Raw genomic sequence first — 24,136 nt, 5'->3', positions numbered from 1 at the left:
GTGTTTACCAACAGTGTAACAACAAATCAAGAGTGTACAAAGAAATGGGAGCATCAAAAAAATGTTAAGGGAGTAGGGTTTACTTTAATTTTATTCCTATATAATTTTGATATATAATCATTTTTTTCTTTTCTTCCCACAGTTGGAAACTGACAAACTGGCTCTCCCGATGAGCCCCAGTCCACTTAGCCCGAGCCCCATTCCCAGTCCTAACGTGAAGCTTGAGAATGCCACCCTCCTGACAGTGGAGCCCTCCCCTCTGGACAAGAACAAGGGCTTCTTCGTGGATGAGTCGGAGCCCCTTCTGCGCTGCGACTCCACATCCAGCGGCTCCTCCGCCCTGAGCAGGAACGGCTCCTTTATTACCAAAGGTACCAGCTCTGTGAGGCCTGGGGCCTTCTCTCAGGCCGCTGCCACAGTCCGGCTGCAGCTGAGCCAATCGAATGACTGGTTCAGGAAGCCCTCCAAGATAGAATAAGTGGCCTCAAGGAAGCCATACCACTGGTTATAGAAAGTCTTTCCTTACAACTCTGTCCCCAAGCCAGCTTTGACACATACTGTCACCTTCTGTTCTCAGCATGCTATCCAATGTCTGCTTCAAGGGACATCTGATAAAATGCAGTATAGATGGTTTTTTAAAAATTATCTACCACACTTGCTAGTCTAAGGATTAAAAGCATAACCCATCTGGGGAGTCGGATGTAGGTTTGGTTTTGTTTTGCTCTGCTTGTTTTTTGTTAGGTTTTCCGAGGCAGGGCTTCTCTGTGTAGCCCCTGGCTGCCCTGGAACTCACTCTGTAGACCAGGCTGGCCTCGAACTCAGAGATCCACCTGCCTCTGTCCCCGGAGTGCTGGGACTAAAGGCGTGCGCCGCCACTGTTCAGCTTTTTGTCGTTTTTTTTAAGTTTCACAGTGTAGTTGTAAAGAGCCACAAACAGAGTACACCGGCTTCGGACTTCCTCCACAAGCCTGTCAGCACTTCCCTTGAGTTTCAGAAGACCTAAACACTTGGCAGACGTCACTTTACTAACACAGTGGGAATCCACTCAAGGGGCCTGGAGAGATTTAAAATAAAAAGTTTTGTTTTTTAAGTATCCATTCAAGCAGGCCTTTGTCTCATTTCTGTTAAGCAGGTCTTTTTCTGTCGGTGTTTTTGTTTTGTGAGACAGGGGCTCACGTGGCTCAGGCTGGAGGATGCTCTTGAACTCCTCTTCCTGCCTCAGCCTCCCAAGTGCTGGGCTTACAGACTCTGGTCACCACACCCAAGAGTCCTGTTTGCTGTCCTTATGCAGAAAAAGAAACTTACGTTGTTTCAAATGTCCCAGAAGGCCACTCACTCACGCTGGAGGGGCGCTACTAGTGTCTCAGACTGCAGGCACCTACCGCTGCCTCCCCTCTCATTTGTCTTTCTCTCTCCCCGCCCCGTCCCCTGCAGAAAAGAAAGACACAGTGTTGCGGCAGGTCCGCCTGGACCCCTGTGACTTGCAGCCCATCTTTGATGATATGCTGCATGTCCTGAATCCCGAGGAGCTGCGGGTGATTGAAGAGATCCCTCAGGCTGAGGACAAACTGGACAGGCTCTTCGAGATCATCGGGGTCAAGAGCCAAGAAGCCAGCCAGACCCTCCTGGACTCTGTGTACAGCCATCTTCCTGACCTGTTGTAGAACACGGGGGCACCGCATTCTGGAAAGCGACCTGCTCCAGAACGGCTTCATTTCCTTTCCGACTTTTGTGTTCTGGTGTGTGCGCGTATGTATGTGTCTAACGGAGTATATGGCTGGTGCTTGAGTTTGGGGTTTGGGGATTTTTCTTTTCTTTCTTTTTGTTTTCTCTCCTTGAAAGTGAATTGATAAAGCCTTTTCGATGTATAACTGTTGGCAAATGCCCACCACTAATGTTTTTTTTTTTTAAGTTCCACATATTCTCCATTTTTTGGCCTTCTTACATATTTTCAGAACTGTTCTGCGCACTTTAAAAACTTAAGGTAAATGCAGTGTGACTTTTCCCACATGCTGGGTTCTGAGACTTAACTCCTTAAAAACACAATGGCATCTCGTGACTTCTATAAGCAGAAATAAGTCTCTCAGCATCCACGCCTACTTTTTCTGGTTTGCTTTTTTTTTTTTTTCCTCTTTATCTTACTGTTTGTCTTTTACAAGTGTTCTTAAGGACCGAGGGTATTTAAGACCCTGTTGATTACTGTAATGCAATTAGACTCCGAGTTATCTTTCTCATGTCTTGTTGTATAGTTCATATTCATGGCTAAAACTTGACCACACTCTCTATCGCTGATTGTATGGTTTTCATCTGGACACCGTACACTGCTTGGTAACTTGCGCTCCTCTTAACGCTGATATGCTTTGGGCTGGAGACCAAAGTCCTCGCGTCCTGAGGACCTGCTGTTTCCGTGGCTTGTCACCTGGGCCACCAAAGAACTTGATCTTCATCCTTAGGGCCAGCTCTGCTGCACCTTGGGAAGTCAACCTCGTGTGCCAGTGGCAGCTTTTGCCCAGCTTTGCTTTTAAAGATTTTTTTTTTTAAATACACATAGTCAATAGATCCAGCTTGCCCGAAGGCCTGGCTGGGTTTTGTCGTCATTCAACCACTTTAATTAAGAATGGCTGCAGCTGTAAGAACTCTTGTCTGATATATTTGCACCTGTGCTCTCCCTTACCCACCTGCCCGCTGACACTCAGCTGTCGGGCTCTCATGTAGAGATGGGGTCGGCTGCCTTTGTGTGGGCGGGCTTAGCGGTGAGGAACTGATATCAGAAAAATGCCTTCAAGTATACTAATTTATTAATAAATATTAGGTGTTTGTTACTTGAGTGGTTCTAGTGTATTTACTACTTAACTTTCCCCCTTGCCTCTATGCTCAAGTTCTAACCCTGTTCATCTCTTGGGAGAAGATGTAGGTTCTAGTATGTAAATCATGTCTAATACATAAATCATGCAATTAGTAAAAGTCGTTTTAGGAGAGGTACCTGAAGGTTCAGTTCAGAGCACAGGGCTCTGGCAAGAACTGCCAAGCCTTTCCCAGTCTTTCAAGTTAAACCTTAGGCTTTTTTGTTTGGTTTGTTTGTTTGTTTTTCAAAACAGGGTTTCTCCGTGTAACAGCCCTAGCTGTCCCGGAACTAGCTCTGTAGACCAGGATGGCCTCAAACTCACAGAGATCTGCCTGCCTCTGCCTCCTGCATGCGGGGTTAAAGGCATGCGCCACCACTGCCTGGCAAATTGTAGGCTTCTCTTCCCCCCAGGTAATTTGTTACTTGTGGGGCGATCTGCACACATACACAGGCTTCTAACCAAAGCCTCCGTATCCCTGCTGAACTCCAGAGAGCTTTCTCAGCAGTGAGGCAGGTGGAGTCTTGTGTTGGTGGGATATTTCATGCTCACTGCAAGTTCCCCTTAGCTTGGGGCCCCTCATCTGCAAAATTCCAATGATCAAACGTTAGCAACTTTAACTTCTTCTTTTGATGAGAACCTGGAAGTGGGTCCTCTGTACACCACGACACCATGTCAACAACATGGATTCGTCTGGTTTCGCCCATTTCCAAGAAGCTGATTTCTAGAAACAACCCAACACCCCCAGTTCTCACGATGGGTTTCTCTTCTCCCTTGTTGATAGAAGACAAAAACTCTGTCTCATACACACACACAAGCACACAACAAGAGTGGGTCTGTGGTGGGGGGAACAGATTGTATCAGGCTTTCACTATTTCAGAGAATTTAGGGCTCCGAGAAATACAATCCATTCATTAATTCCTATTATGGTTAAATTTATAGACTTAGTAACATGGGGATGCCTTTATTAATAGCTACAAAATTTATAGCTTTATATAAATTTATAGCTTTACATTTTATGAGGTGTTCTTTATATTACTTTATTGGATCTTTCATATCTGTCTTATAAAACAGGTACCATTATTATGCCCATTTTACAGATTAAAAAAATGCTTGTAAAGCTGAGTATATTAGGCAGTTTCTTAACACTAAAACAGAGTACCTGAGAGGGGAAAATTGCTTTATAAGAGGAAAGATTTACCTCACAGGGTTACTGAGGTTTTAAGCCTATCATCGACTGACTCTTGCTTTCGGGCTGGGGTGGCAAGGCACATACATGGTTGGAAGGCCCAATAGAGAAAAACTGCTTAACACATGTTAACACATGGTGTCCAGGAAGCAGATGGAGATACAGGGTGGGTCTTGTGTTTCAACTCTTCAGTGGCAAAAGTCCAGTGACCTAGCTAAGACCCACTATCTCATAGCCTATTCAGCCATGGCTTATCAGTAGCTGATAAAGTTAGGGCTGTCACGATCCAACCTCATCACCAGTTGAAGCCCAAATCTTCAGTAGATGAGCCTTTGTGGGGACAATTAATATAACATAACACCAATGAACAGAAAATTATAAAAGGTTAGACTTGGGACTGTTGTGTGTGTTTGGGAGAGGTAGGGTGGAAGGAATGGCTGTAAGCCAAGACTGTTCAGTCTCTCTAAGAGCAGCAACCAGAAATCCATTGTCAGCTGAAACAATCGGCAGAAGCACGGCAGTGAAATTTGTCTGGGTCACCAGTAGAGTTCAGATGCACGTTAGCATAAGTGGGGAAAACCTAGGCATTCGAGCTGAACATAAACATTGCACCGAGATCACGTGGTACATAGCTTTTCCAGTACCATCAGCTACTTCATTAAAGTACACAGGGCCAAGTGTGGGGGCACACGCCTGTAACCCAGCACTCAGAGGCACAAGCTGGAAGCCTGGGGAGATGGCTCAGTCCGTAAATCATGTGCCACACAAGCGTGAGGACCTCCGTTAGGATACCTTGCACGGGAAAGCACAGGGCACAGTGGTACCCTCAGTGTTGGGCAGAGAGAGGCGCATCACTGGAGCTGGCCAGCTGGCCAGCCCAGCTGAATTGTGAACTGCCAAGCACTGGGTTAGAGAGATGGCTTAGCAGTTAAGAGCACTGCCTGCTCTTCCAAAGGTCTTGAGTTCAATTCCCAGCAACCACATGGTGGTTCACAACCATCTGTAATGACATCTGGTGCCCTCTTGAGGAAGAGACCTGCTCAGTCATCCTCATCAACTTAGACCATGAAACCCAATATGGGCAAGTTGAACAGAACCGCCATATACAGGCTGCCCATGCATGCTTCAGCATTGCCAGGGCATACATTTCATTTTCATATTCAAACACTGGGTTAAACAAAGTCACCCTACCTTAGAAAAGAAGGTGCAGAATGATTGAAGAAGGTACCCGACGTCCAACTCCTGCCTCCACACAAACATGAGCAAGGGGTTAGACACCACACATAAAGCAAGAGGAATTCAAGGTCAGCCTACACTACATAGGAAGAATCTATCTCAAAAGAGGCATATAGGGATTGGGACTATAGCTCATTTGATAGAGCGCTTGCCTTGTGTGCCCACAGCCCTAAGGCTTGATTGACAGCGCTGCAGAAACTGGGTGTGGTAATGCTTGTCTCCAAACCCCATTACTCCAGAGCTGAAGGCAGGTGGATAAGAAGTTCAAAGTAACCTTCGGATATATAGCAAGTCGGAAACCAGCCTGGGACATGTTGTTAAAACCAAACCAACACAACTAAACAAAACAGAAACTAACATAAAATATTAAAATATGCAAAGCTCCGATGAAAGCAAATAATGACACCATTTACACCATGGAAAGGTTCTTCTCTGACTTGGGTTGCCTTCCTCTAAGGAATATAGACAGCCGAGCTGGAAGGCTGCCTGCGTGAGGGTGGAGGAGGTGGGAGGGTAGCCCGAAGAAAAAGGAATTGAAGCAGCTGTTGGGAAGTCTAGCTGGATTCTGTCACACTAGATGACGGTCACACAGGCAGGAGAATGACTCGCTTTAGAAATTTGAAGGACAAAGGAAGAGACCATTTCTTTTTCCTCAGAGAGTAACAGTTTCCTCTGAGCTGCTGAAGGCGAAACTCAATTAGACAGGGCTGTTTTTCCAGGGGAAGAGCTAGGCCGGCCTTAGTGGTTCTCCAACTTTCACGTCAGTCAGTCAACTGGGAGAGGAGGGAGCAGCCTTTTCACTTTAAAAGGGCTGATTTCCACACTCTGATTGGGGAGGTTTGTGGTGGAATCCAAAATGAAGCCTTTGCAGGCTTTTGGGCCACACTCAGAAAACTATCTTTAGTGAATTTCCCTTCCTGCCCCGTGGGGATAAGACCAGCTACAGCTAGTTGGTTGGACCTGCATTCCTTGAGGCCTCCTGTCTGCCCTTCTAATGTGCAAATGAGACACCTGGAGGTCTTGTTAAAATGCAAACTCAGTTTCTCTAGGGAAAGGGCCTTGGGCACCTGTGTTACCCAAGCTTCTGGGTAGTGTGGGCACTGGTGTTTGTTTAGTGTTTCCGTGAAGCCTGAGGTGACGTCTCGCCTTCAGGAAAAGGGCAGAACAGAGGTGGGAGATGATTACACCAGTTTCACCCAGAGGGAAGAAACAAAACTCTGATGACCCGAAGAGAGGTCCAAAGCCAAGCAAATCTGGTCAAAACTTGCAACCGAATGGGGCTGGAGAGACGGTTGGGTTGGTAAGGTGTCTGTGGCACAGGCAGGAGGACCTGAGTTCAGAGCCCCAGCACCCACCTTAGAAAATAAGCCAGGTACAGGGTGCGTGCCCCATATTCCCAGTGCTTGGTGGGGAGCAGAGACAGCATCTCAGGGGTTTGCTGACTTCCCTGCTGCAGGTTCCATAAGAGACTGCCCCCCAAAAAATAAAGTAAAAAAGCAATAAGGAAGATATTGAACGTTCATCTCTCTCTCTCTCTCTCTTTCTCTCTCTCTCTTTCTCTTTCTCTCTCTCTCTTTCTTTCTCTCTCTCTCTCTCTTTCTCTCTCTCTTTCTCTCTCTCTCTCTCTCTCTCTCTCTCTCTCTCTCTCTCTCTCTCTCTCTCACACACACACACACACACACAGGCCATGCCTCCTCCAACAGGGTTATATAAGCATCAACAATTACTGAAAGGAAACTCCACACAGCCCAAGTACTTGGAATTTGTGCAGGGAGTTCTAGGGAGATAACTTTCACTGGTGGCTTCTCCGTGGTACCCTTACCTTTGAGTCACCCCTACTTCTCCAAGCAACCCCAATAAAGTCAACTAGACTTGAGAAGAATCGTCTCTTAGTTTGGCCGTCAGTGCCCTGTCAGAGGCAAACAGACAATAGCTTCTGTCTCCCCAGGAAAAGTCACAGAACAGACAGCGAGGCTGTGTGGCAGAGGAAGCCTGTTTACTTTTGTGGAGAGCCAGAAAGAAAGAGACAAGAAAGGCCAGCATCTCAATATACCCTAGAAGAGCATTTCCCCGGTGACCCGACTTCCTTCTGGTGGGCTCCACCTATTAAGGTTTCCACTACTTCCCAATAAGAAACTGGACACAAAGGTTTTACCACACGCCCTTTGAGGCTCACTCTAGACAGAAGCACTGGGCTATGAATTTATTGCTTTCCTCTTGCAGTGGCAAAACACCTCAACCAAAAGACAACCTAAAGAAAGAGTCTGAGCTTCCATGTCCGGTAGGAAAGTCCATAATGACAGGAAAGGCATGGCAGCAGGCCGCTGGAGCAGGAAGCTGAGAGATGGATCACATCTCCCGCCTCAGTCAAGAAGCAGAGAAAGTGAACTGGGAGTGGGTGAGGCTACAGATTCTCAAAGTGGTGGGCTTCTTCCAGCAAGGTTGCCCCACCTCACCAAACACTGCTACTCAGGGCCAGGCACTCAAGCACTTGGACTTGCCCTGGTTGCTTTCCTATTGTTATAAAGAGGCACCATGACCAAGGCAGCTTCTAATAGGAAGAATTTAATTGGGGCTTGCTCACAATTTCAGAGTTAGTCTGTAATCATCATGGTGGGAACCATGGTGGCAGCAGGCATAGCTGGAGCAGTAGCCGAGAGCTTGCAGGTCACCTGAAAGATGGAGACAGAGTGGGAGACAGAGTGTGAGGTAAGATGGGGTCTGCTGTGGGCCTTTGAAAACTCAAAGCCTGCTTCCTGTCACACCATCCTACAACAAGGCCACAATCCCTAATCCTTTCCAAAATAAGCTCCACCAACTGGGGACCAAACATTCCAACATATGAGCCTAAAGGAGCCATGCTCATTCCAAATAGCAAAGTCTACAGGGCTTGGTTATTCCTCATTCAAAGCACCATGATATTGCTGTGATGTGGGATTCCCCTCTGTATGCTGTGAATACCGTGGGTGAATAAAGAAACTGCCATGGCCTGTTGATAGGGCAGAACTTGGGTAGGTGGGGAAAACTAAACTGAATGCTGGGAGAAAGGAGGCAGAGTCAGGGAGAAGCCGCGGAACCTCTGCCAGAGACGGACATGCTGAAACTTTGCTGGTAGGCCATGACCTCGTGGTGATGCACAATGAATGGAGATGGGTTAAATTATAATGTAAGAATAAGTATAATAATAAGAAGCTAGAGCTAATGGGCCAGCAGTGATTTAATGAATACAGTTTCTGTGTGGTTATTTCGGGGCAGAGCTAACAGGTAGCCGAGAACAAACAAGTGGACTCCCTCCAACATAGCTAGACCTATATGAACCAGACAGGAAGTGCTAGCCACAGCTCTGTAGGATCCAGCCTTTGTTCTGTATCTTACAAGCAGCAGGCTCCCCCAGCTCTCCAGGCTTTTCCTGAGTGTTGGCGGAGTGTTTTCTGCTCCCCAACAAATACAAACAAAAGTCCACTGGAGAGGTTTAAGCTCAACATTTAGAAGAGCAAGACACAGTAGCCATTTTCTGCCCCAAATCTTGATTTCTTAGAACAGGAATCCCTCATAACTAATGTCTTCAGGAGGAAACACATGAAAGATTTCTAGAGTTCTACACAGTCTTTGGAGATGTGCCCATTCTGTGTTCATTAGCATTGCCCTGCTGGCTCCCAACTTTCCTCACCCACAGCCCAATGCTGAATGGGAAATCTCCCAGAAAAGAGGCAGAAAGCTGATTTCCAAGATCACAAGACAGTTATTTCCAACAGCGTGGAAGAGTGGATTTCACATCACGTTTTTTTCCCATTTGTTTGAATACGGTGTACCCACCTATGCCATATTCTTCCAGCCACCCAGCCTTGAGAATTGGGACGGCTACCTGGTACTGAGCTAGGAGCTAGACATGTGAAGAATTTGATAGAGTGCTGTAGCTGCCGATGAGGAAAGGGACCTCTCTGTTCAAGGCTTCATCCTGGACATCCCAGGCTATGCATGGAACATGCACTCACTCTATTAGCTGACTAGGCGGGAATTCCTATTTAGCCTATAGAGTGAAGCTCCTGGCTTCAGGAAGTTCACACCACAGTAAGAGATGCTAAGACATTTATATACTAATAAGAAATGATGAGAAATATTGACAAAGTCATCAATTATATTCAAATATAGTGGTCGCATTCTGAGGTAGAATTAAAAGAGCCAGAAACCAAATAAAAGCCAAGGAAAAGGGATACAAATGTTTCTAGTGTAAGCCTTCCTTCTTCATAATTTCAAAGAAAATCATGTCGGGGTCAAGAGCGGACAGGCGCAATTCTATCCACTTCAAAGCTTCCACCATGATGGAAAGGGTGAAGCTGTCAAAAGGGAAGCGCAGTTTAGCATGGACAGCATGGGAAGTGTGCTGTGGAGCACATTACATAAGCAAGGATGCCTTAGCTTTTCTGCTCCAGCTGTTTCATTTTCAGGCTTATCATTAACCGTCATCATGAGATCTGAGGTTGGTCGTGTGGCAGCTGGGCAGACGACAGGCTGGGTGAAGGCCCTTGTGGAACTCTGTCTCTGAGAAAGTGTTTGAAGTCTCTGGGGATGCTCATTGCTCAGTCTTAATTTGAAGCTTATGCTAGAGGTGCTATTTCCATTCGGTTGATGAGGAAGCTGGGACATCGATCATGACTTCTTCAGCATTACACAGCTAGTGGTGGGTGGAGCCAGGAAGGACGTCTGTGGACCTGAATGACTCAAAGTCATGAGAAGGCAAGAAAGGTGATTTGACTCTTGGAACTTTCTGCCTGGACTCGACCAAAAATCTCCTTATTGATTAGTTTTTAAAAGTCCAATGTTCAATGTATATGTATATATGTGTGCCTGCATGAGTTTATGGGCACCATGTATGTGCAGGAGCTTTTGGAGAATAGAAGAAGGCATCTCAAGAGATCCTCTGGAACTGTGATCTGCCTTCGGGTGCTGGGAACCGAACCCCCATTCTCCGTAAGAGCAGTAATCATGCTTAACCACTGAACTACCCCTTTATTTCTCCCTTATTGATATATTTTTAAATATAAATTACCTTTGTTATACGTACATGCAAAGGCCCATGCCACGGCAGGTGTGTGGAGATCATGGACAATATGCAAGGGTTGGTTCTTCCCTTCTATCATATGGGTCTCAAGTATCAAACAAGATTGTCAAGACTGTCAAGCTTGGTAGCAAGAAGCTTTCTTTATCCACTGACCCAACTGGCTGGCCACTTTGTATGTGTTTTGTTTTGGACTCATGGCATGTTCTGCTATGTAGTCAAGGCTGTCCTTGAACTCATGATATTCCTGCCACCATGGCTGTCGCTTACTGGTGGACTCTTACCCTTCTGGACCCACGAGCTAAAACAAACTATTCCATAAGTTTCTTTTGTCGTGGCATTTTATCTCAGTGACAGAAAAGTAAGTAGGACACTCCTCTCTCCCCCAGGTTCTGTAGGTAGGAAAGGCTGCTGGCAAGGCAGGGCACCTCCGGCCTGTTGTGCTGTCTGCAAACCCTGCAGAGAGCTAGGGATACAGTGTTCAGGGATGGGTTTTTGAGTAATACAGGTGCCTTTGAATTGTCCGTGTTCCTGTAAGCAGCCCCTCATCCATGTTTCTGCAAATCATCCCAACAAACTTGTTGTTTATTTTTCAAGGCAGACTTTGGTAGAACAGTTTCTTTGATCTGTCGCTGGTGCTGTATCTGGGTTGAACAGATGCTTGTTCACATCCCATGTCCCCCAGGAAAGTCCCATAAAAGGTAAGAACACGGTATCAAGTCCACCTTCTTAAAAACCTTCAACAGACCCATCCTGATTCCATTTCTGTTCTGTGATTGTTATGGTTTTGGTCCCTGTCCCTTTAAGAGACAAGCCACGCCCATTCCTTCCCCATCTGCTGAGGCAGGCTGATCTTCAGCTTCCAGCCTGAGCTCTCTCTCTTTTCCATCTTCCTCTCGGAGAGGCAGCTTCGCTTCTGCCTCTCTCCCCACTTCTCTGCTTTCCCCTCCCCCCCTCTCTCTCTTCTCCCCTCCCTTCCCCCTTCATAACCCCCCTGAATAAATATTCAACCTCACTCTGTAAGCCATGCCTACCCATGTCTCTGTCTTCTGCCCGCCGCCATGTGTCTCCCTGCTGGGACCAGCCACTGCTCAGGGGACCGGCAGCCATCTCTGCCTGGGACTGGCTGCTCACAGGGCCCGCTGTCTGCCGCTACATGGCCTGCTACCACCATTTGGGACTTCATAGCATTTGCTGCTTGCCTACAGCTGCCGCCTGGGACTCCGTTAGCATTTTTTTAAAGAAACACAACAGTGATAAAGTACCCGGACCAAAGGCAACTTAGGGATGAAACGGGGTTTGTTATCGCTTACAGTTCCAGGTGGCCATTGAGAAGAAGTTAAGGTAGGAACCCAACCAAGCCAGGCATATTGCAGACAGAGAGACACAAGGTACGCATGCTGCCTGCTTGTTGGCTGGCTGGCTGCTTTTATTTTCTTCTGTCATAAATAGTTCAAGATCTCCTGCCTAGAGAATGGTGCTGCCCACAGTGGGCTGGGTCTTCCTGCATCAATTCACAGTCAAGACAGTCTCCCATGGAAGTACCACAGGCCAGCCTGATCTAGGCAATCTCCTAGCTGAGGCTGTGTCCTCAGGTGATTCTGGATTGTGACAAGGTGACATTCAAAGCTAACCATCACAGTACATAGTCAAACTTATTTTTCGTGTGTTAATGAAACCAATTAGTAATTCCCCTTGTGTCTTTAGTTCTAGTTGGCAGGAACTATCATTGTACACTTTGTTTTTACAAATTGTCTATTTGTCTTGAAGCCTCATATAAGCTGATAAATGTGGCATTTGTCTTTCTATGGCAATGATTTCACTTAGCACAATGTCTTTAAAGTTTTTCTACGTGGTCATATAGCACAGAAACTTATTCTTTTTTATTTTATTTTGTTTTGTTTTGCTTTTCAAGACAGGGTTTCTCTGTAGCTTTAGGGCCTGTCCTGGAACTAGCTCTTGTAGACCAGGCTGGCCTTGAACTCACAGAGATCTACCTGCCTCTGCCTCCCAAGTGCTGGAATTAAAGGCTTGTGCCATCACCGCCCAGCTAGAAACTTATTTTTAATGTTTAATGCTAAATAATTTTCACACATACATACAACACACACACACACACATTCCTTGTTTATTCAATGAAGGATCATCTAGATTGTTCCCATGGCTGACTGTTGCAAATAGAGCTCAAGAATATGGAGTACAGAGCTGGAGAGATGGCTCAGAGGTTAAGAGCATTGCCTGCTCTTCCAAAGGTTCTGAGTTCAATTCCCAACAACCACATGGTGGCTCACAACCATCTGTAATGGGGTCTGGCGCCCTCTTCTGGCCTGCGGGCATACACAGAGACAGAATATTGTATACATAATGAATAAATAAATAAATAAATAAATATTTTTTAAAAAAAGAATATGGAGTACAAATATCTAATTTTGAGATTTTGGCTATTTCTTTCGGGTAAAATTCTTTTGGGTCCTGGATCATGGAAGAGTTCTATTTTTGATTTTTTTTTATAACAATATGTATTTTTATTTTCTGTGTATGAGTGGTTTGCGAACATGTATATGTATGGAATGTGTATAGTACCTACCCGCAGAGGACAGAAGAGGGTTTAAATCCCCCAGAGCTATAGTTACAGGCTGATATGAGCTGCCTTGTGGGTACGGGGATCAACGCGGGTCCTTTGAAAGAGCAGAAAGTCTTCTTAACCACTGAGTCATCATCTCCCTGGCCCCATCCTGGTCCGATGTGTTTTTGATTTTGGAGGACCTTCTATTTTCTTCAGTCATGGCATATCATTTAACATCCTGCCATTACTAAAATAATTTCTCCATGTCCTCACCAACACTGGTTGCTTATTGTTGTTATGATGATGATGATGATGATGATGACGGTGATGATGATCGTTGTCCTGATAGATGTGAAACAATAATAGTTCATGTTGGTTTTGGTTTGCATCTTTCTAATGTCCGTGGCTAGATACTTGTGGCTCACTCATGTGACTTCTTTATAGAAATACTTTCTTACTCCTAGTAATGGGGGGGTATGGAGTCTGAACCATCCATCTTCTGTAGACAGACAGGCTTCCTGTGGTGGGACTGGGATAGCAACCTAGCCCCCAAACCTTCAACTTACAGCCTGCAAGATGTGCTGGGCAATAGTGGCATAGAACTTGTAGGGGTGACCAACCAATGACTGGTTCAACTGGAGGCCCATGCCTCGAGAGCGAGCCCATACCCAGCACTGCCTGTATGGCAAGGAACCAGAGGCTCAATAACCCAGAGACATAGGATAGACCCAAGCATGATTGGAAAAAAAAAATCAATGACATGATTCCTAATGGTCATCTTCTATACTGATAGATTGGTGAATAACCCAACTGTCATCAGAGAGGCTACGTTCAGCAACTGATGGGAACAGATGCAAACTCACACAGAGACGTTAGATGGAGCTTGGGGAACCCCAGGGAAAAATGGGAGGAATAATTGTAGGAGCCAGGGTGTTGAGGACACCAGAGGAACCTGGTTCACAGAATCAACTAAGCAGGCTCATAGGGGCTCACAGAAACTGAAATGACAAACATGTGTCATTTTTGTATGTGTCTGAGCTAGGTCTTCTGCACATACCTTATGGTTGTATAGCGTGGTGTTCTTGTGGGACTCCCAACAAGGGAAGTGGGGGCAGGGAGGTCTCTGACTCTTTTGCTTGCACTTGGGACCCTTTTCTTCCTACTGGGTTGCTTCATCCAGATTTGATAAGAAGGCTTATGCCTAGCCTTATTGCTTCACACTATGCTGTGTTTGGTTGATATCCGGAAAAGGCCTGCTCTTTTCTAAAGGGAAACAGAAGGGGAGTGCTTCTGGGGGAGAGGGGAGGTAGGTGGGGGAAACTGGAAGGATTTTCAGTCAGAATGTAACGTATGAGAGAAGAATTTTAAAAAAGGAAAAAGAGAATACCTTCTTAATTATTTTACCCATTTTGAGAGTACTAAGAGTTGAGCCCAGGGCCTCACAGATGCTACACGACAGTATCACTACTAAGCTGTATCAGCCAGCAATACTAAATTCTTCACCCTAACATCAGGATAGTATCAGTTTTTATTGCTGTTTGTTAAGTTTGGGGATCTTACTAATTTGTGGGAGTTTCTTATCTACTTTGATAATTGACCCCTTAGTGCAGTGGTTCTCAACCTTCCTAATACTGTGGCCCTTTAATACAGTTCCTCGTGTGTGGTGACCCCTGATGATAAAATTATTTTTGTTGCTACTTCATAACCGTAATTTTGCTACTGTTATGAATTATAATATAAATATCTGTGTTTTCCAATGGTCATAGGTGACACCTGTGAAAAGGTCATGCGACCCCAATGGGATTGTGACCGACAGGTTCAGAACTGCTGCCTTAGTAGCTGGATGCTTTCTAAATTCTTTCTCACTTTCTCTTGAATTGTTTCTTTTTTTCCAATATTTTTTTTTCTGGGCAGACCTTTCTTGTGTAATGCTATGTTGGTCTGAGTAAGAACATCCCCCATGGGCTCAGACATTTGAACACTTGTTCCCCAGTTGGTGCTGTTGGGGAGGTATGGGTAGCACAGGCTTGCTGGAAGAAGTGCATCACTGAGGGCAGGCTCTGAGAGTGTATAAGCGCACACATGTCTAGTTCATTCTCTCTGCTTTCTATTTGTGGTTCGAGACATGAGTGCTCAGGTTTGGCTCCACGCATGTCTGACTTCCACCAGGCCTCCCACTGTGACAGACTCTCATCCCTCTGGAATCATTGCCAAGAACCAGCGCCAAAGGTCTTTTCCTGTCTATTTTCTTCTAGAGTTTTATAGTTTGAGGCTTTACCTTTAAGTCCCTAATTGATCTAGAGTTTGATTCTGAGTCTATCCTAAGATAGAGGTCTGTTTTAATGTTTAGAGAAGCCCCAGCTACGCCCCAACTCTCCTACTCTGTCAAGGGTCTGTCGAGGGACCTTACCTCAGGCAGCTCCTGTTTAATATCAGAGAATGAAGTTTAATGCAGTATCTTTTACATGGTGCTTTGGGGGAACTCCTGGTGAAATATGCGGTGTATCCCCAGAAAAGTCATCTATAGATCAATATATTTGAAAAACAGCCACAGCCATGACTCCCTCTAGCACCCCACTGCTGGTAATCTATTAATCTTGTTATTATAATTGGAGGTAGGGTGTGAGCACACCCAGAAAATGTGTGCAGTCCAGAGACCAGCGTTGTGAAGCAGTTCTTTCCTGCCTTTCCCAGGTTCTGGGAATTGAACTCAGCCTTTGGGCTTGAGTACAAGTAGTTTATTTGCTGAATAATCTCACAGCCTACATTACCAATATTTTAATGTTACCAGCTGTATATTAAAGGACTCAAGAAGTCTATAATGCACCTACCTTTTTTAAAACAATTTTAACCTTATTAAGATTACAAGATGATGTAACACACACTAATTAATATATACTTTAAAATCTCTTAATTTGTTTGCTTTTACAAATGCAATTTATTGTCTCATGGAACAGTTATTTTCTTCAGAGTCGAATCTAAGAGACGCTGAGGTAATCCTGTCTCATCCAGGAAGAACACTGATCTTAGTCAGGAGTCCAGGACCCCTGTCACTATTGAGTAAGTCTCTACATTTAAGCCAAGTTCTGAGTAAGAGAATATCCCAGAAGCTAGGGTGGCTTTGAAAACTCTGAGAGACCAAAGGTCGTGTGATAGACATAGTGACCATTGCCAAGCCAAGTTTGGTTAGAAATCAGAGTCCAGAGACAAACTGGATACCAAAGAGAAGCAGTCAGAGAGTGATAACACGGTTGATAACCCAGGCGATGCCTGGGTGGAGACAGACATGTGCATTTGCTTTCTCTTGGGTTCATAGGACCATGAGCCCAGTTGAGCTGTAAGGCAGACTCAGTCTGAAGGTCTAGATGAACTCATAGAAGGTGACATGGGGGCAGGTCCAGGGTATGTATTTCAGGGTTACAACACTTGTAGGTTGCAAGGACTGATTCTAAAGTCTCATACTTTAAAATCTAGAGGTCCAAACAATAGCGGGGAGCCCAGCCTAGGCCCCAGGAGCAGATGCTGCTGTAGACCATGCTTGTAGCCTATATTGGATGGTCAAAGCTGAAAGACTGGGGGTAGGACAAAAAACCCCATAGTGATAGACAGAGGGAGGGGTGTGGTGGTTTGAATAGGTATGGCCCCCATAGACTCACGTGTTTGAATGCTTGGCCCATAGGAAGTGGCATTAAAGGGATGTGGTCTTATTGGAGGAGGTGTGTCACTGTGAGGTCAGGCTTTGAGGTCTCATATATTCAAGCTATGCCCAATGTGGCACAGATCTCCTGTTGCCTGTGGATCGAGATGTATAACGATCATTTCTTCCAGCACCATGTCTTCCTGCGGGCCACCATGTTTCTCACCATGATGAGAGTGGACTAAAGCTCTAAAACTGTAAGCCAGCCCCAGTTCAATGTTTCCCTTTGTAAGAGTTGCCATGATCATGGTGTCTCTTCACGGTGATAGAAACCCTAGCTAAGACAGGGTTAAAGGCAGTAGTAGACTGTAAGCAATCCCCCCAAACAGCTCTCCCTCTGTAAGATGGGATCTATTCCCAGAGGAAGGGTCCACAACTGAGCTCCCAAGTGAGGTAAGATTTGGGAGAACAGTCATCAAGAAAGACAACATAATTAGAGTCTAAATATAAAATAGGCCACAAGTAGAAATATAGTTCTGTGAACTCCTGGCTCAGACAGGCATACAAATAGGTAGAGATTAAGTATTGTGTGGCTAGAGGGGGGACTGGAGAGATGGAGGGGGAACTGGAGATGATGGGAGAACTGGAGAGATGGAGGGGGAACTGGAGATGGAGGGGAACTGGAGAGATGGAGGGGGAACTGGAGATGATGGGAGAACTGGGGAGATGTGGGGGGACTGGAGAGATAGAGGGGGAACTTGAGATGATGGGAGAACTGGAGAGATGGAGGGGGAACTGGAGAGATGGGAGAACTGGGGAGATGTGGGGGGACTGGAGAGATAGCATTGCTCTGTCTTGAAAGAAGACTTTTGTTGAGCCCTGAAACTAAGTCTCATAAACCCAGATGAGGTTGAGAATTTAAATCTTGCCAAGTGTGAAACTAGATCTCGTGGTCAAATGCCTCCCTCCACCACCTAAACTAGTCCATGACTTATGGATTGAAATTAGGTTTATTTTTAGGCCAGAAAAATATTTACTATACATTTAAGTGCTCCAGATACCTGTGGCCTGAAGACTGGAGCATTATGTAAAGAAAGTTAAATCAGAGGTCATTTAATGACACTTGCCACTTCAGAGCTTTCTATTACATGCTTCACAGCAACTCAAAGCCATGACCCATGGCACTAAAAACATTACCCATCGGCCTTTGAGTTCTGAGCCCGGTCAAGTGCAACAAGTCCAAAGCAAAGTGCGGAGCTTTCAATGGCTGAGCAAGGCAGCGATCAGACTAGATCAGCGGCCGTGGGCACGCGTCCCGCCCTGACTCAGCAGGCACCCAGTCACCCTAGACAGGGTCCGCTTTGATTTCTACAGATCTAGCCTCAAAAGTCTCCGCCACATGACTTGACAGCCCTGTGCTAGGAAATGAGCTGTTCTGAATGTATTTCCACAGGTGCACTGCAAGTCCCCGCCAACGTAATGAAAACAGCCACTACAATGGATTATTTACATCAGCACCCTCCCATTTGGTTGTACTAATGAGGCAAATGTGTAAAGATAATGTCTGGGCTAGTTTCTGATTTGAAAACATTTTCTGGAAAAGCAGGTGTTTGCAAACCAAACAAATATGCGTGCCATGGATAATAATTCTTAGTTGCCGGGTCAGTTCTTCACTGAGGACAAATCTTTGGGGGAGACACTACATGATGCTAGTCACCGGAGAACATATTTTGATGGGAGACAGCGCCTAAGATGAAAACATCTTGGAGAATCCAAGTGGTGGTTGAGTTCCTCATAGCTATTTCTTCTTTTAATTTTTTTTTAAATTTTATGTGCATTGGTGTTTTGCCTGCATGTATGTCTGTGTGAGGGTGTCAGATCTTAGAGTTACAGAGAGTTGTGAGCTGCCATGGGGGTGCTGGGAATTGAATCTGGTCCTTTGGAAGAGCAGCCAGTGCTCTTAACCGGCGAGCCATCTCTCCAGCCCCTGATAGCAGTTTCTCATCAGAGGACTTCTCTCTCCTATTAAGCCTACTCCACACAGCTTCATTTAAAGGAAAATTAAAGTTATGTAAATTTATGTACATTTAACCTTTTATTTCTCTTTCAGATATCCATGTCATGAGAGGATGTGGTTACCGGCATTTGTTCACAAGGCTTCAGGTTTTGGAGTGGGGCATGTGTGTACGTGGGCAATCTGTGAAACAATCCTTGCTGTGTACTGCTTCTTGTAGAGCCTGCGTGTCAGGTGCACTGAGGATTTTGAGGTCCATCTACGTTCGTGTGGGCTTAGGATTCTTCACAGTAGAACTGCAGAACAACCCCTCATTAGGAACAGAGTTCTCGGTGGCAGGCATTAAATATTAACTGAATGTTTACACACGCCTTCAACAAGACGCAGTGTGAGCATGCACTGTGGAAGATGCCTGGACAAGGCACAGGGTAGTTAAGATGAGGAACACAGATTTTCCTAAGCTCTTGGCTTCAGTCAAAATTCTGCCTTTCCTGAACTCTGGCACTGTGCAGGCAAGATTTATTTGGGGGTAAGATAGTGAGGTGTCTCAAAAGGCCCACAGCTGAGGATGGGGTTGTGTTTGCTCTTCTCACATGATCTCTGAAGGCCTCTTGTCCTCAACAGTCACCAAATCTGAGAGTTCCTACCATGGCCAATGCCATATCCCATTCCTTATTCTTAAAGATGGAAGACAGGGTAACCAAGATGTATGACTTATAGGGTCTTTATGGGAGCCCACAGAAGTGGATCTGTTTGACTAAAGGTCAGAGAGTTCAGAGCTATTCTTGCTCTGTCAAGGTCATTGACAGGTTTGACTCAAGTGTAGCTACTAACAGGATCTTCTGGCCTAGGGTGTGGTTACTCGATGGTTTCTGTATTGAGAAGGTAATTACTTTGTTTTTTGTATCTTAGTAAAGAAGTCTTTTGCCTTCCCACTTTTGGATTGGGGTATATAAAGGCCGTGAGAAATAAACACGAGGCCAAACACGGTATCCACTGGACCCCCTCCTGACTCTGTCTGCTGTCTCTTGTCTATTTCTTTCTTAATCTACACTCCTCCCCGCAAGCATGGACACATATGTCAGGCGAGATCCGGCAGGTCTTTGGTAGAGTAAATGTGTTAACATACAAAATAGCCTAAGGTTTAGTCTAGCCAGGGGTTGGCCTCCAACATCAGTGTTTTACGATCAGAGTTGGTGTTTGCATTTGAGTTAGTCTGAGTCAATAGTTACCTTAGTTAACTATTGTAGTTTAAGAATAGTAGTTAGAAGAGATTTTGGAGTCATAAGAGAACAACATGGAACGATAAAGACTCACTCTGTGATGGACAGGCAGTTTATAGGCAGAGAGAAGATGCGATTTTCTAACTATAGGAGGGGGAGGGGTAACAGAGCTAGGAATGAGCAGGGAGGCCGCCAGGATGCAGCTCTGTATAATTTAGGAAGCAGGGTGTGTAGGGGAGTGAGGGGATTTGGACTGGGGAGTAAGGCGGGTCTCGATGGATAATGGGGGGCCAGGAACGAGGCAGCAAAGTTGAGACTTGAAGCAGCAGGCCCTGTGGAGCCAGAGAGTGCCCTGGTCCAGGGAGGGGTGAGATGAAAGCATATTTCAGGAGGATTAGGCTGGCACGAGGTATAGGTACCTTGGTTTGCGACAGGTTCAGACCAAGGGCGAGAAGTTCCTATGGAGCTGATGATTTCTGAACTTCATGCAGCCTCCGACTCCGGTCTCCAAACTGCATCACCCCACACTCCACCTCGCCCCATCCCTACCCCCTTGGGAGTCCTGGAGTTCTCCCGGGGATCTAACAATTCATCTCTGTATCTCTATCACATTTCGGTTTGTTTCTGTGTTGCAGTTTTATGTAATGCTTCCAGGTTGCGTTAGTCCAAGCAAGCTGGGGTTTTTCAAAGGTTAAACTCTAGAACCTGCCTGGCCTGGGTGGCCTCTCCTGAAGCCAAGAGAGAACGTTTTTCCATTGACCAGGGTCCTTGTAGACAGATGTCCATAGCTGACCCAGGCTGCTCTTTGATTCACCTCCTAATACCCTCTCCTCTCTGTAGCCCTTCCCGGACCTGTTTATACACAGGCTTACACAAACCTTCTCCCCTCCCCTCTGCTTCTTCCGGTGGAGTCTCTAAGGGAAATTCTGTTGCTAGGCCAAGAAGCAAGGTTTGGAAAGACACTATGTGCTGCCAAGCCCGGGAAGGCAAGTTAAGGAGAAGGTGAGATTCCTTCCTCCCACTTTTTTTCATTTGTGTATTTTTTAGCTAACAAACAAAGCTCCGGGCAGGTGTTTGCCTTCCCCTCCCAGGTCGAGCAGGAGCTAGACCTGAGCTGCAAATCTTCTCGGCCTTCTCGCAATCTAACCTCTGCATGTATCCAGACCTCCAACCCAGTCCAAACATGATGGTTCGGGCCCTTCTCTTTCTAAGTCCTTTTGAGCTCCAGCCTCCCTGGATGCCCTTCCCAGTTCCATGTGCTGGTCTGGTTGAGTTCTGGATCTAACCAGAGCTATGTAGAGAGAGAAGATAAAGAAAGAGCCATGGAAGAACCAGTTCTGCTAACAACAGTCATACTCACGGGGGACAAGTATGCACACACTCATATGCACTCACATGGAAGTATACATGCAAGTACACACATGTGCACACACATACACATACATGCAAACACATGTACACACATGCACTGCCTCCTATGATTCTATCAGATTTCATTTGCATTTCCTGAATCTTAGGAGACTATATCACCTGTACTGTACCCCTAAAAGACTGCTGCACCTTGCTAGGGCCCTCGGTTAAGGCCAACAGGGAGGAAATCTATATATTTAGTATGCTCCTATGATTCTAAAGTCCCACCCTCTCCTGGTTTGTGGGCTCTGCTTCAGTCCCCTTTCTCAGCTATTCTGTGTTCATGAGAGCCACAGCACAGTCAGTAGGTGATGGAATAGGTTGGAACCAGTGTGCCTGCATGACCAGCGGCACTGTACAGCCCAGTGCAGGCCAGGGGTTCAGCCTGAAGAGCAACGTTAGTCTGCTTAGGGAAGGCAGGTAATGAAAACTCGAGAGGATGGATGTGGCCGCTGCCCTGTGAGGGAGACACTAGCAATCTTCATGAGTCTTCAGAGAGCTGGAGAGCAAATAGGCTGAAGGTAGGCTCCCATAGGACACGTGTGCAGTTGTGTTGTGAGGATTGGGAGCATTCAGCAGGAGTCGGCAGAACTGAGATCCCAAGGGCACCTGAGTGGGTAGCTGTGTGAGGAAGGAGAGGTCTGTGGGCATCCTGGACTTGCCCGTCTCACACATTTTATTTGCAACAGGAGATGATGTTGGAACTAGGGAAGCAGGCATCAAGGGAAGACATGGGGCACAAAGCCAGAAAGTAGAGGGGGAGATGGCTCAGGGATGCTTTTCCAGATGACCAGCGTTTTGTTCCCAGCACTCACATGGTGACTCACAATTTTTCTTAGTTTCAGTTTCAGAGGCTCTGACACCTTCTTCCGGATCTTTAGGTGTCAGGAATGCCCATGGTCCACACATACATATAGGCAAAACATATGTGCACATAAAAGAAAACCTAAAAACAAAACAAAAAACACAAGCAACCAAGAAAGATCTAGTTGTTTGTACATCTGTTGTGGGGTTGGTGCTTTGTTTGGTTATTCACGTTTGGTTTGAGACAGTGTCTCACAATGCAGCCCTAGCTGTTCTGGGACACACAAAGATCTTCCTGCCTCTGCTTCCTGACTGCTGAGATCAGAGGTGTGCACTACCACACCCAGCTGCTACCGCTCTTATAGAAGGTTGTCAGTGACTAGGATTGGGTTATGTGTTAACATTTGCCAATGAATCCAGACCACCTTTGAGAAATGAGCATCGCTGAGAGATTGTTTAGCTCTTGGGGATGGGACATGGCTTTCCTTAGACTTAAGGTTTGCTTTCTGTCACCTCCATGGTTTTCAGTGCAATTGCTTAATGTGATGCTTGTGGACTTTCACAGGGTTTCCTGTGGCATTACAAGCTGGGATGGGAGGGAGGGAGTACATTGAGGAGGCACATGGAGGGGGTGGAGGGGACCAGACAATGCTATCTCACTACTTTGTGTTTATTAAATACTGTATTGAACTGGAAGAGAGAAAGGGCCTGGAGTATACTCGAAACACTGCGTGGTACCCTAATGGTGGACTCTCCAACCCATCAGTAGCTTCTGGTCCCCATTAAGGTAACAGCATGCTAGGCAGTCAGCTCCCCTGGGGCCCCTTGGCTTGTCTTTTGTCCTTAAGCTCCACGGTTCTCCATAATCTTCCTGTCTATTGGCTTTGCTTTCAATAATACCCATGAGCCTGGGCTATCCACCTTACAAAGAAAGAATCCCAGTGGGCATGAGTACTTCCATGTTAAGCTGTCACCACCACCAAACAGCTATCATGAAACAGCTTGTCTGGCAAAGAGCCATTTGGCACCCCTCTTTGGCTATGACACTATTGAAAGAATGGATCCCAAGAAACTGAAAATTTCCCTAAGAATCTCCAGCTGGGAAGAGAACTAGCCGCAGTCCCAGCGACATCCAGAGGAAAGCCTTATCTCCGGTGAAGAATTTTGCAACTTCTTAGGTGATTTTGGAGAGACAGTAGCGGGCAGAGGCCACACCTGGACCACACTGCTGAGTTACACACATCCTTTGTTGTTTATATGCACTTGGGTCTGTACCTTGAAATTGGACTTTGGGGGTGGTGGTCATTGCATCTCTTTGTTCCTCTTTCCATTGTGGCCACTTTGAATAAAACTCCAGTTTGCTATTTTTCACTATTAATTTGGCTCTTTCAATTGGCTTGAGGTTAGGTGGCCAAACCTGGCTGTTGGGGTTGTAATCCTAACAGGTTGTAACCCAAATCTGGTAACAGTAACAGGACTTCCGAGTCTGGACCTACACAGCCATGCCCAGGAATAAAGAGCAAGTGGCATATGCCACCTCTCCTAAGGGACTGACTCTCACCCCTGCTAATTAAGCAACAGCTAATTGAACAAGGACTAACTGGATGCTTTTTACGCTCCTCGGTATTTGGGGGCAGCCTTCTTTCTCTTGCTACTCTGAATTCTCATTTTGACTTGACCTTGGAGTTGTGTTTTGTAGTGTGAAGCGGCGGGGCTGCGTCCCGCCACCCGGCCACCGGCTAGATTTACACCCGAAATAATTACACGGAAACTGTATTCTTTTAAAACACTGCCTGGCCCATAGTTTCAGCCTCTTATTGGTTAATTCTCACATCTTCCTTTAACCCATATTTAGTAATCTGGGTAGCACCACGAGGTGTGGCTTACCAGGAGAGATCTTAACCTGCGTCCATCTCGGAGAGGAGCAGCATGGAGACTGGCTGAAGTGTCTCCCCAACTCTACTTCCTTGTTCCCACAATTCTGTTCTGTCTACTCCACCTACCTAATTTTCTGTTCTTAAAGGGCCAAGGCAGTTTTCTTTATTAATTAACCAATGAAAGAAACATAGACAGATAACTCTCCTCCATCATTTCCCCTTTTTCTGTTTAAACAAAAAAGAAAGGCTTCAACTTTAACATAGCAAAATTACATGTA

General features: G+C 45.9%; 1 protein-coding gene across 1 annotated transcript in view; it reads left to right on the top strand.

Annotated features, from left to right (window-relative positions):
- Tnfrsf21 (TNF receptor superfamily member 21) overlaps nucleotides 1-2,822 on the top strand; it is a 68,339-nt gene extending 65,517 nt beyond the window's left edge. Inside the window, exons 5-6 of the mRNA XM_038342607.1 lie at nucleotides 143-371; nucleotides 1,435-2,822. Coding sequence (XP_038198535.1) covers nucleotides 143-371; nucleotides 1,435-1,664 — 459 coding nt within the window. The 3' untranslated portion in view covers nucleotides 1,665-2,822. The remainder of the gene's footprint in view (nucleotides 1-142; nucleotides 372-1,434) is intronic.
- The last annotated feature ends 21,314 nt before the right edge of the window (nucleotides 2,823-24,136 follow it).

The sequence above is a fragment of the Arvicola amphibius genome, chromosome 9 (genome assembly GCF_903992535.2).
Source record: "Arvicola amphibius chromosome 9, mArvAmp1.2, whole genome shotgun sequence".
Taxonomy (NCBI): domain Eukaryota; kingdom Metazoa; phylum Chordata; class Mammalia; order Rodentia; family Cricetidae; genus Arvicola; species Arvicola amphibius.
Note: the sequence above shows the minus strand (reverse complement) of the source record. Positions and strands in the feature narration are given on the sequence as shown.